At 36.6% G+C, this 13,668-nt stretch overlaps 1 protein-coding gene across 1 annotated transcript; it reads right to left on the reverse strand.

Moving 5' to 3' along the window:
- Window positions 1-12,724: 12,724 nt before the first annotated feature.
- Window positions 12,725-13,668, reverse strand: LOC306662239 (taste receptor type 2 member 7-like; the record flags this gene model as incomplete). Its single annotated transcript, XM_079141766.1, is given in 2 exon segments — window positions 12,725-12,763; window positions 12,766-13,668. Coding segments are annotated over 2 exon segments (942 nt in total).

The raw sequence follows: 13,668 nt of genomic DNA on the forward strand, positions 1-13,668 counted from the left end.
CTTTTCTGTACCAATTTTTTTTTGGTGCATCACAATCCAGTCACATTGACAACCAAGAATAAATCATTGCACTATCCCTCATTTCAAGCTATTTTTGTGTTGTGTTTACTGTAAGTGCACAACAGGCAGTTATCATCACAATGAGAATCTTTAAAAAATTGTAGGCTATTGTTGTTGTTAAGTTTGAGTATTATTTTGCTGGTTTTTTTAAAAAATTTATTTGTTCTTTTTAGTTGTACATGACAATGGAATGTATTTTGACATATCATATATTCATGGAGTGTGACTTCCCATTCTTGTGGTTGTACCTGGTGTGGAGTTACACTGGTTGTGTACTCGTATATGAACATAGGAAAGTTGTGTTCAATCTCTTTCTACTGTCTTTCCCATTCCCATTCCCCCCACCTTCCCCCACTTCCCCTGTCCAATCCTGTGAACCTCCCCTCCTCCCTCATTATGGTCCACCTATTGTGAGTCAGCATCCTCATAACAGAGATAACATTCAGCCTTTGGTTTATGGAATTGGCTTATTTCACTTACCAGTAGAGTTCCCAGTTGCATCCATTTACTGGCAAATGCAATAATTTCATTCCTCTTTATGGCTGAGTAATATTCCACTGTGTATATACACCACATTTTCTTTATCCATTCATCTGTTGAAGGGCACCTAGGTTGCTTCCATAACTTAGCTATTGTGAATTGAGCTGCTATAAACATTGACGTGGCTGCATTACTATAGTTTTTAAGTTCTTTGAATATATACCAAGGAGTGGGATGACTAGGTCAAATGGTGGTTCCATTTCAAGTTTTCTGAAAATTTTCCATACTGGTCTCTAGTGGTTGCACCAATTTGCAGTTCTACCAGCAGTGTATAAGTATACCTTTTTCCCCACATCCTAGCCAACATTTATTGTTACTTGTATTCTTGCTAATTGCCATTCTGACTGGAAGAATCTCAGTGCCGTTTTGATTTGCATTTCTCTAACTGCTAGAGATGTTGAACATTTTCTAATGTATTTGTTGACCATTTGAAGTCCTTATTCTGTGAAATGCCTGTTCAGTTCCTTTGCCCATTTATTGATTTTTTGTTTTGATTTTTGGTGTTAAGTTTTTTGAGTTCTTTGTATATCCTGGAGATGAATGCTCTATCTGAGGTGCAGGTGGCAAAGATTTTCTCCCATTCTATGGGCTCTTTCTTTACATTCTTGATTTTTTTTTCCTTTGCTGTGAAGAAACTTTTTAGTTTGATACCATCCCATTTATTGATTCTTAATTTTACTTCTTGAGCTTTAGGACTCTTATTGAAGAATTTGGTTCCTAAACCAACATGATGGAGATTTGGGTTTACTTTTTCTTCTAGTAGGTGCAGGGTCTTTGGTTTAATGCCTAGGTCCTTGATCCACTTTGAGTTGAGTTTTGTGCAGTTTGAGATATAGGAGGTGAATTTCATTTTCCTACATATGGATTTCCAGTTTTCCCAGCACCATTTGTTAAAGAAGCTATCTTTTCTTCATTGTATGTTTATGACGCTTTTGTCTAGGATGAGATAACTGTATTTATGAACCACGAGAATGGAATTCTAGTTAGAAGTTATATTCCATGAATGTACAATATGTCAAAATGCACTCTACTGTCATGTATATATGAAAATATGAAAATAACAAATAATATTTTAAATGCAAAAGATCTGAAAGAATTATAAAATTATTATCTTGTACCACCTAATGAAATAATAGATCTTTATAATTATGATCCACTAAAATCACTGAATGAAATTTGACAAGGAATTTCATAAACATCACTTGGCATTGTCTAAACCCACTAATCAGTTGAAGCATCTCTAAATGCAAGAGAATATTACATCATTTGACTTCTAGCATGATGTTTTATGAAACGTTCTTGCTATCTCCCAAGCTGAATTCAAATCTAATTAAACCTCTAGATCTAACTACCAGTATTCAGGCTTCATGAGTGATAGTGGAATAAAATAAATGACATCCATGGAAGGAATAAGCCATATTTAAGATATATTATAACAATAAATGACCTGATGTCTCCAATAAGCCAATGACATGAAAAAGCAACAAGAAAAGCAACGTGTAGACCTTATTTGGATCCTGATTTCAGCAAAATAACCCTAATAAGACAGTTTTGAGTGGCTGGGATAGTGGTTCAGTGGTAGAGTGCCTAGCACATGTGAGGCACTGGATTCAATTCTCAGCACCACATAAAAATAAATAAATAAAATAAAGGTGGTGTGTTCATTTGCAACTAAAAATATACATATTTAAAAACAGCTGTGATACACTTAGATCAATATAAATGCAAATGGTTATTAATGGAATTAAAGAATTAGTTCTAACTTCAGATAATATTATAACACACTCCTTTTAAAGAAGTTTCTTAACAGTTTAATCCATGTTGAAGAACCTATGGAAGAAATGACATGATATGTGGGATTTTATTTTAAATTCTTTGGCTTAAAAAGTGGGAAAGGGCGGTCAGTGAAACAAGCCTGTGGAAGCATTGATATTTGTTGTGGTTGGATGATGGATATATAAGGAGGTTCGTGATGTCCAAAAACATATTTCCTAAGTGAGTCTTTTCAATGGAACAAAGTTGGGGTCATTACTAACCTAAGAGTTTAAAAGTCAAGATGCAATTCACCCATGTATGCAAAAGGCACCTTACAGTACTGAGAAGCCTAAAAATAAAGTGAGCAAATTCCATACTTCTGTATACAATAAGAATTAATAAAACTTGTTTTTCATTCAGTAAATAATATTTCTGGGAATGGGAGGGTCTGAATTGCCACATCCTGTTACTCATTGCTGTGGTCGAATATCCCTTCCAAAACTCATCTTGAATTTAACTGCCAATGTAATGGCACCTGGAGTCGGGCCCTTTAAGGGGATTGATTTGGAATACTAGTCAGTCATAAAATGAATGATAGTCTGCCATTTGCAAAAACATTCACAGAATTGATAATCATTTTGTTAAGTGAAATAAGACAAAAAATGGTACAAAAAGACAAGGGCAGCATGATCTCATTCACACATGGACTATAAAAAAGTTGATCTCATAGCAGTTGAGAGGAGAATGGTAGTTACCAGAAATGGTGAGTTTTCAGGGGTGCAGGAGGGTTGGGGAAAGGTTGACTAACCAATGCTGTGTTATAGTTAGATAAGAACAAGAAATCTGTGTGTGCTATTACACAGTAGGATGACTACAGGTGACAATAATGTGCTAGACATTCAGAAAGCTAGAAGAAAAAATTTTGAACATTTTCATCATAAAGAAATGATAAATGTTTGTTATTTAAATAATGCCCTTTCTCAAACCTCCATCTTCTCCACATATTTTCCAGTCATTTACTAATGGAATCTTAAGATTTTAGTACTCCTTTCTCACAGTTAGTGGTTTGAGAAGGATATCTGGAATTTATATTATCAATATATATATTTATATTGGTCCTTTTCTATAAAGCAGATGTTTAATCAGATTCTTATATCAACACATAATAGCACACTGTATTTCAACATGGTTCTAGTATATTTGGGGACTACAAGATAATTAGAAGAATCTAGTAACTGTACATTAATAGAGGTTGGATGACCTATTAAAATTGAGTCGCTTGTGTGTCTCTACATCCTTACTCTTCCACTAATTGTCTCTCATGCAGAATATATATCCCATGCCAAATGGTGTTTGACATCTATCTTTGCAGTGCTCCAAACACCCAGCATATAGAGAATAGTTAAGATTAACTGTCTTCCTCCTTAACAACTCTCAGGAAAACTCACATTGTTGCACAATAGAGCAAAAGAAGCCTAACAGAACCTGAACCAGTCTGGAGATTTCTGCTGTTGTTGAACCCCATCTATTTCACACCTATCTACTAGGACATGATTTCTGACAGTGGTAATTATCAACAAACTGATATGTTTGGTATTTAATAGGGCATTTATTTCCCTGGAGGTTTTACCTCATAAATTAAGAAATGTACCCCTTTATTTCCAGTAAAGGTCATTGCTAGTTATACTAATGAACCCAGTACTGGGTCATAGATCTTTGTGTTTTTCCTGTATTGTTGGTTGTTGAGTTAGTTTTCTTCTAGGGCATTCCAGAACAGAATCAGGAAGAGAGATTCTGGTGTTCTGCTTCTATGTTACACCCTTCTCATTGAGGTGCCATGTGGAGATGAATGCACTCTTAGGGAGAATAAAGAATCTAATAGAATGTGGAAATATGCCTGGTTCATGTGCTGCTCACAGGAACTTCTGAGTGTGAATGGAGACCAAACCTTTCCCCAGTCCTCATGGAGTGCAGTTGCATTGACTTCCACAGCAATGAGTGATGCCAAGTGGAAGTGAATAGAAATCCTTTCTTTTCTTAATTGCAGATCAGACCAGCACTTCCATGGGAAGCAGTGGGTCCATCTCAGTGCAACTTTATGTTTCTTATCTCTGATGCCTTTGTAGAGGTTCGATACCCTTTTGATGCTGATTTTCATCCAAACACAAAGATTTCAAGGTTAATTCTTTCCACATGCTAGGTCAGCTATAAAATCTGATAAGAATCTCTCTCCTTTCTGAAATATATCTTCCAAGGCTAAATATCTGATCTGGATTTTTCACCAACCAAATACACATAGTGTAAACAGTACCTCTCGGATGAGTTTCCAGCATTCCTTTCTACCTATCTCCCAAGAAGACAATTCTTGCCCCACCTATGGAATCGTATCTAAGGAAGAGCCTGAACACAGGTTTTCTGGTGCATAGACCATGTAATTCACTTATAAATGCCCTAACTCAGGGCCTCTGATTAAGGTCACTCAGTTTTAATACTTCACCTTATTCTTCATTTTTTTTTTTTAGTTTTCTTTTATTTATTATGTCCGATTTGAAAACACTTAACAGATCAAATGTCAAATCCTGATTTTGTTATAATTTTTTCAGCCTAAATTTATTAACTTATTAATTTTTTTTATTTAAACAAATGGGATACATGTTGTTTCTCTGTTTGTACATGGACTAAAGGCATACCATTTGTGTAATCATAAATTTACATAGGGTAATGTTGTTTGATTCATTCTGTTACTTTTTCCCTTCCCCCCCATCCCTCCCACATTCTTTTCCCTCTATACAGTCCTTCCTTCCTCCATTCTTGCCACCCTCATTATCCCTAACCGAAAACCTAACCCTAACCCTAATGCTAACCCCTCCCACCCCCCATTATATGTCATCATCCGCTTATCAGTGAGATCATTCGTCCTTTAGTTTTTTGAGATTGGCTTATCTCACTTAGCATGATATTCTCCAATTTCATCCATTTGCCTGCAAATGCCATAATTTTATCATTCTTCATGGCGGAGTAATATTCCATTGTATATATATGCCACAGTTTCTTTATCCATTCATCAACTGAAGGGAATCTAGGTTAGTTCCACAATCTGGCTATGGTGAATTGAGCAACAATGAACATGGATGTGGCTGTATCTCTCTTGTATGCTGATTTTAAGTCCTTTGGGTATAGACCAAGGAGTGGGATAGCTGGGTCAAATGGTGGTTCCATTCCAAGCATTCTGAGGAATCTCCATACTGCTTTCCAGAGTGGCTGCACTAATTTGCAGCCCCACCAGCAATGTATGAGTGTACCTTTTTCCCCACATTCTTGCCAACACCTGTTGTTGCTTGTGTTCTTGATAATCGCCATTCTAATTGGGGTGAGATGAAATCTTAGGGTAGTTTTGATTTGCATTTCTCTTATTACTAGAGATGTTGAACATTTTTTCATATATCTGTTGATTGCTTGTACATCTTATTCTGTGAAATGTCTATTCATTTCCTTAGCCCATTTGTTGATTGGATTATTTGTATTCCTGGTGTAGAGTTTTTTGAGTACTTTATATATTCTGGAAATTAGCACTCTATCTGAAGTATGAGTGGCAAAGATATTCTCCCACTCTGTAGGCTCTCTCTTCCCATTGCTGATAGTTTCCTTTGCTGAGAGAAAGCTTTTTAGTTTGAATCTATCCCAGTGGTTGATTCTTGCTTTTATTTCTTGTGCTATGGGAGTCCTGTTAAGGAAATCTGATCCTAAACCAACAAGTTGAAGATTTAGACTTACTTTTTCTTCTATAAGATGCAAGGTCTGGTCTACTGTTTCTTCTATAAGATGCAGGTCTCTGGTCTGATTCCGAGGTCCTTGATCCATTTTGAGTTGAGTTTTGTGCAGGGTGAGAAATAAGGATTTAATTTCATTCTGTTGCATATGGATTTCCAGTTTTCCCAGCACCATTTGTTGAAGAAGCTATCTTTTCTCCATTGCATATTTTTGGCCCTTTTGTCTAGTATGAGAAAATTGTATTTATTTGGGTTTGTGTCCATGTCCTCTATTCTGTAACATTGATCTACCTGTCTATTTTGGTACCAATATCAGGCCGTTTTTGTTACTATTGCTTTGTAATAGAGTTGAAGATCTGGTATTGCAATACCCCCTGCTTCGCTCTTTCTATTGAGGATTGCTTTAGCTATTCTGGGTTTTTTTATTCTTCCAGATGAATTTCATAATTGCTTACTCTATTTCTGTAAGGTACATCATTGGGATTTTAATTGGAATTGCATTAAATCTGTATAGCACTTTAGGTAGTATGGCCATTTTGACAATATTAATACTGCCTATCCAAGAACATGGGAGATCTTTCCATCTTCTAAGGTTTTCTTTAATTTCTTTCTTTAGTGTTCTGTAGTTCTCATTGTAGAGGTCTTTCACCTCTTTTGTGAGATTGATTCCCAAGTATTTTATTTTTTTCGATGCTATTTTAAATGCGGTGGTTTTCCTGACTTCTCTTTCTGAAGATTCATTACTTATGTATAAAAATGCATTGGATTTATAAGCATTGATCTTGTAACCTGCTACTTTACTGAATTCACTTATGAGTTCTAAGAGTTCTGGTGGAAGTTCCAGGTTCCTCTAAATATATAATCATATCATCAGCGAACAGGGATACTTTGAGTTCTTTTCCAATTTGTATCCCTTTAATTTCTTTGGTTTGTCTAATTGCTCTGGCTAGAGTCTCAAGTACGATGTTGAATAGAAGTGGTAAAAGAGGGCATCCCTGCCTTGTTCCAGTTTTTAGGGGGAATGCTTTCAGTTTTTCACCATTTAGAATGATATTGGCCATGGGCTTAGCATAGATGACCTTTACAATGTTAAGGAATGTTCCCACTACCCCAATTTTCTCTAGTGTTTTGAGCATGAAGGGATGCTGTATTTTATTAAATGCTTTTTCTGCATCTATTGAAATAATCATGTGATTCTTACCTTTAAATCTGTTGATATGGTGAATGACATTTATTGATTTCCTGATGTTGAACCAACCTTGCATCCCTGGGATAAAACCCACTTGATCGTGGTGCACTATCTTTTTAATATATTTTTCTATGCGATTTGCTAAAATATTATTGAGAATTTTTGCATCAATGTTCATTAAGGATATTGGTCTGAAATTTTCTTTCCTTGATGTGTCTCTGTCTGATTTAGGTATCAGGGTGATATTGGCTTCATAGAATGAGTTTGGGAGGGTTCCCTCCTCTTCTATTTCATGGAATGCTTTGAGGAGTATTGGAATGAGCTCTTCTTTAAAGATTTTGTAGAACTTGGCTGAAAACCCATCTGGTCCTGGACTTTTCTTTGTTGGTAGAATTTTGATAACCTCTTCTATTTCATTGCTTGAAATTGATTTATTTAAGTTGAATATGTCCTCCTCATTCAGTTTAGGTCATTCATATGTCTCTAGAAACTTGTTGATGTCTTCGAAGTTTTCTGTTTTGTTGGAGTATAGATTTTCAAAATAGCTTCTAATTATGTTTTTTATTTCACTCATGTCTGTTGTGATATTTCCTTGTTCATTCCAAATTTTAGTAATTTGAGTTTTGTCCCTCTCTTTGTTAGTGTGGCTAAGGGTTTATCAATTTTGTTTATATTTTCAAAGAACCAACTCTTTATTTTGTTAATTTTTCCGATTGTTTCTATTGTTTCAATTTCGTTGATTTTGGCTCTTATTTTAACTATTTCCTGTCTTCTACAACTTTTGGTGTTGGTCTGCTGTTCTTTTTCTAGGGCTTTGAGCTGTAGTGTTAAGTCATTTATTTGTTGATTTCTACTTCTTCTGTTGAATGCACCCCAGGAAATAAATCTTCCTCTAATTACTGTTTTCATAGAGTCCCAGAGATATTGATATGATGTATCTTTGTTCTCGTTTACTTCTAAAAATTTTTTTACTTCCCTCCAGATGTCTTCTGTTATCCATTCATCATATAATAGTGTATTATTTAATCTCCAGGTTTTGGAGAAGTTTGTGTTTTTTATTCTGTCATTTATTTCTAATTTCAATCCATTATGATCTGATAGAGTACAAGGTAGTATCTCTATCTTCTTGTATTTGCTAACAGTAACTTTGTGGCATAAAATATGGTCTTTTTTAGAGAAAGATCCATGTGTTGCTGAGAAGAAAGTGTATTCATTCTTTGTTGGATGGTATATTCTATATAAGTCGGTTAATTCTAAAGTTTTGATTGTGTTATTGAGATCTATGGTTTCTTTATTCAATTTTTGTTTGGACGATCTATCCAGCGGTGAGAGAGGTGTGTTAAAATCACCTAGTATTATTGTGTTGTGGTCTGTTTGATTTCTGGCATTGAGAAGGATTTGTTTGACATACATGGATGAGCCAATGTTTGGGGCATAGATATTTATGATTATTATGTCTTGCTGATTTATGCTTCCCTTAAGCAGTGTGTAATGTTCTTGTTTATCCCTTCTGACTAGTTTTAGCTTGAAGTCCACATTATCTGAAATGAGGATGGACACTCCAGCTTTTTTGCTGTGTCCGTGTGCATGGTATGTTTTTTCCCATCCTTTCACCTTAGTCTATGGCTATCACTATTTGTGAAATGAGTCTCTTGCAGGCAGAATATTGTTGGATTTTTCTTTTTAATCCAATCTGCCAGTCTATGTCTTCTGATTGATGAATTCAGGCCATTAACATTCAGGGTTATTATTGTGATATAATTTGTATTCCCAGTCATTTGACTCACTTTTGTTTTTTGACATGATTTGGTTTCTCCTTTATTTGGCTATTGCTTTAGGCTAGTTCCTCCCATTGCTGATTTGCATCGTTGTTTTTCATCTCTTCCTCATGGAATATTTTGCTGAGAATGTTCGTTAATGCCGGCTTTTTTTTTTTTTTTTTTTGTATATTCCTTTAGCTTTTGTTTATCATGGAAGGATATTATTCCGTTGTCAAATCTGAAAGTAAGTATTGCTGGGTATAAGATTCTTGGTTGGCATCCGTTTTCCAGGCCCTTCTTGTTTTTAGGGTCTGGATTGAAAAATCTGCTGATATTCTTATTGGTTTCCCCCTGAATGTAATTTGATTCTTTTCTCTCACAGCCTTTAAAATTCTGTCTTTATTTTGTATGTTAGTTATTTTCATAATAATGTGCCTTGGTGTGGGTCTGTTGTAATTTTGTATATTTGGAGTCCTATAGGCCTCCTGTACTTGGTTTTCCATTTCATTCTTCAGATATGGGAATTTTTCTGATATTATTTCATTGACTAAATTGTTCATTCCTTTGTTTTGTTTCTCTAAGCCTTCCTCAATCCTGATAATTCTTAAATTTGGTCTGTTCATGATATCCCATAATTCTTGTAGATTCTGTTCATGATTTCTTACCACGTTCTCTGTTTGGTCAACTTTGTTTTCAAGATTAAATATTTTTTCTTCAATATCTGAGGTTCTGTCTTCCAGGTGTTCTATCCTATTGGTTATGCTTTCTATGCAGTTTTTAACTTGGTTTATTGTTTCCTTCATTTCAAGGATTTGTTTGTTTGGTTTTTTTTTTTTTCAGTATCTCTATCTCTTTATTGAAATGATCTCTTGCTTCCTGTATTTGCTCTTTTAACTGTTGATTGGTGCAATCATTTAATACCTGCATTTGCTCTTTCATCTTCTCCTTCAATGCCTGCATTTGCTCTTTCATCTCCTCGTTTGCTTCCCTGATTGTTTTAATTATGTACATTCTGAACTCCCTTTCTGACATTTCTTCTGCTGTGCTGTCATTGGGTTTTATTGATATAGTATCTAGGTGTGTTTGGGACATTTTCTTCCCTTGTTTTCTCATATTGGTCAGATGTCAGTGGGACTCTGTGATATTGCAGATTTCCTCTATTGGCTTATAGTGTCCCTGTAGATCTCCAGTATATCACCTCCCAGCCTTCGGTACCCTAAATCTTGGAGTAACTTGATAATGCAGTGCTTCCGAAGAAATGTGCCCCTAGCCCGCTACTGGTTCCAGGGCTTGGAGCTGGTTTTGTGTGGAAAGCCTCTCACTGGGGGGCCTCCTCCGAGAAGCAGGCCATGTGGGAGGAGCCCACCGCTGGAGTGCCCAGGGCTGCCTGGGGAAGACTCTAGCTGCCCTGCCCTACTCTGATAAGCCGCCTCTATCAGGGCCTGCCACCCAGCCCGAGCTTCATCGGGTGGGGGAGACTCACCCCGTGGCTCTATTTTAGTTCAAGTCTCTCAATGTCTCCCCTTCTTGAATCCTGGGTTCTAGAGTGACTGGAGATGCAGTCACCCTCTAGTCTGCCATCTTAAATCGCCCGGTGGAAAAAGCTTGTGGTCAGAGGGGGCAGGTCCGCCTGGAGAGTTCTCTGGCTGCCCTGCACTGGTCCCAGTGGCTGCTTCCAGGTCGGAGCTCTCCGCTGGCTTGGGGACTTGTGGCTGGCTCTGTGTAGAAAGGCTCTCACTGGGCGGTCTGCTCTGAGAAGCTCGCCTAGAAAGGCGCTTCCCGCCGGAGGGAGCCGGGCTCTTTGGGGAAATCCCTGGCTGTCCTGTCCTGGTTCCTGAAGCTACCTGCAGGCTGGAGCTCCCCGTGCTGGCTCAGGGACTTGTTGCTGGTTCTGTGCAGAAATGCTCTCACTGGGTGGCCTGCTCTGAGAAGCTAGAGAATCTGGCTGTGTGGGAGGAGCCCACCACAGGAGTGTGCAGGGCTGCCTGGGGAAGACTCTAGCTGCCCTGCCTTACTCTAGTAAGCTGCCTGTATCCGGGCCTGCCACCAGAATCGAACTTCACTGGGTGGGGGAGACTCACCCCGTGGCTCAATGTTAGTCTGAGTCTCTCAATGCCTCCCCTTCTTGAATCCTGGGTTCTGGAGTGACTGGAGATGCAGTCACCCTCTAGTCCACCATCTTGGATCGCCCCATGGAAAAAGCCTCACTCTTGCCTTTTCTGGAAGATCCTGAAATGGGTTTTTTGTGCTTGTGAAACCATATATAAATGTCTCATTTAAAATAGAAGGAGAGAGAGGAGAGGGATTACACCTAAATAAATTGTCTCATACCCGAGGTCACAGTGATAAACATGGGGAGATGAGCCTCATATCTTGAGTATTCTTAAGGGGAAACAGCGAGGGACTGATCCTGGGTGGGAATTGTGAATTGTAGAGATGAGAAAGAGGTGTTTTTTTAGTTGTTTCCCATATAATAAGAGCCTTATACATATTCAAATTATCTTCTAAGCTTTATCTTTCTTTTTCTACTGCTCTATACTGAATTTTAAAGTTGTTTTATACCATACTGAAAAATTGCTGAGACTTCTAGTTCCTTGTACAAGCTTTCCCTTCTTAGAGAAAATATTGTTCCCCAAATTCTGCTCCTTATTATTCCATTTTAATGAGATAGTAATGTTTCTCTTAAATTTACTATTTTATACTTTTTTTTGACCTGTCATTTCTTTCAGGTTTACCAAGTTGGCTGTTTTATTTTGCTTTGTTTTTCGCACTATAGGAGATGGAACCCAGGGCCTCACACGAGCTGGGCAAATGCTCCACCACTAAGCTACATTCCCAGCCCTTAATTATCTTGTTTTAATAGGAGTCATTCTTATTAAATTTAATTCTATAATCTAAGTGCTTGTCCCTGATTTGTTTTTCCTTTAGAATATTCATTTTTTATTTCTATTATTTTTTACAGTGATTTTTTAACCAAAAGAAATCCTGTGTTGGCTATTATTATCATCTCCTGAAAATTTATTCATTTTCTCATATGTGTCCTTGGCTTTCCTGTACCTGTTAAGTATAATTTAATTTTACTCTCAAAATTCAGATTCTAGAGTTGAAGTCTATTGGTCTTTGTGGCCTAATACTTTTTACTAAAAATACTTATATAACAGTATTTAGGAAGAACTCTTAATGATGTATGCCTTTCAACTGACTTTATTTTTAAACTTTCAAGGTTTTCTTTAAACTTTAGATCATATTAACTATATTCATTTGTTTTCTAGCTTTAAATGATCAGTTAAACACCATTCATATGAATCCATTTATACATATACATTAATAAGGTGTATCACAGTCTTTCATGTCTTTTAATTCTATTCTATTCCAATATTTATCACACACTAATAAAATTAAAAATGAAATTATCTGTATCATTTATAACATCTAATGTAAAGTACATTTCCAATATATTATAATTTTACTGCTAAATACATAATCTCTACATCTAATGCAAACATGGCAACCTTTTCCTTTTAATTTAAACCAGACAGGTATTTTCAATAATGCTCAATAATGTATCACAGAACATAATGAGAGAAGAGTAGGTAGATGACAGAGGTATGTGAAGTCATCATTTTCTTCTTCCTCCCCCATATTATCAGTCAGATCAGAAATGAGGGATTATCTCCTCTGTGACATACTTCAGCTTCCTTGTGACACAGAGAAAAGACTGTTTCAATTTTTTGTTCCATAAAATCAAAAGAAATGGATGCAGAGATGGATACAAAAATACTATTAGTTGAGCAAAAGTCTTTGCCACAATACTCCTTAGAATAGAAAAGGCCAATAGTATCATCATGTTGCTGAAATAAAACATAATGAAGAAGAGTAGGAATGAAATCATAGTTTTCATAGCTCTTATGTGGGCCTCTGTACTTGAATTCCTAGAATATAGTCCCTGTAGCTTCATTCGCCTGGTGTGGCTCCATAAGGAGAGTATTAGAAGAAGGAAGGAGGTCAGTGACACTACAAAAAAGGTAATGAGGATCAGGTGAAGGAGAATCTGAGAAGTTAAGAAATCACATACCAACTCCATAAAATTGACTGTCAAGTTTTTTTCCACTTTTATACATTGTCGAATAGGATTATCGTTTAATATTTCCTTCAAAATTAGACTTATGCAGAAAGACAGAATCGTCCCCACTACAATAATGAGAAGCACCTTGTGAATTCTCCATTTGAGCCAGAGGAAAATAGGATTAGAAAAGTTAGCTATCCTGAAGAAATAGAAGATACTGAGGCAAGTAGTGCAGGCCACGCACAAAAGGTTGGATCCAGTCCAGAGAATGTCAAATGTTATTATTAGGTTCTTAGAGTACACCATTTTCTCAGAGAATATATTAAAAGAGATAGCTGAAATTGTTGTCCACAGATAACACATTCTAGAAATGGCGAGGCAGGTGAGAATAAAATCAATCAGGGAGATCTTCCAATTCCTGATCCAGTCAGTGATGTTTATCAGTACAATGAATCCATTTCCAAAAATTCCCATTATGAATTCTGCAGCAAAGATAATCATAAGCAGGGTTCCCGTTATTCTCTCCAT

The sequence above is a fragment of the Sciurus vulgaris genome, assembly GCF_902686455.1.
Source record: "Sciurus vulgaris genome assembly, chromosome: 5".
In the NCBI taxonomy this organism is placed as follows: domain Eukaryota; kingdom Metazoa; phylum Chordata; class Mammalia; order Rodentia; family Sciuridae; genus Sciurus; species Sciurus vulgaris.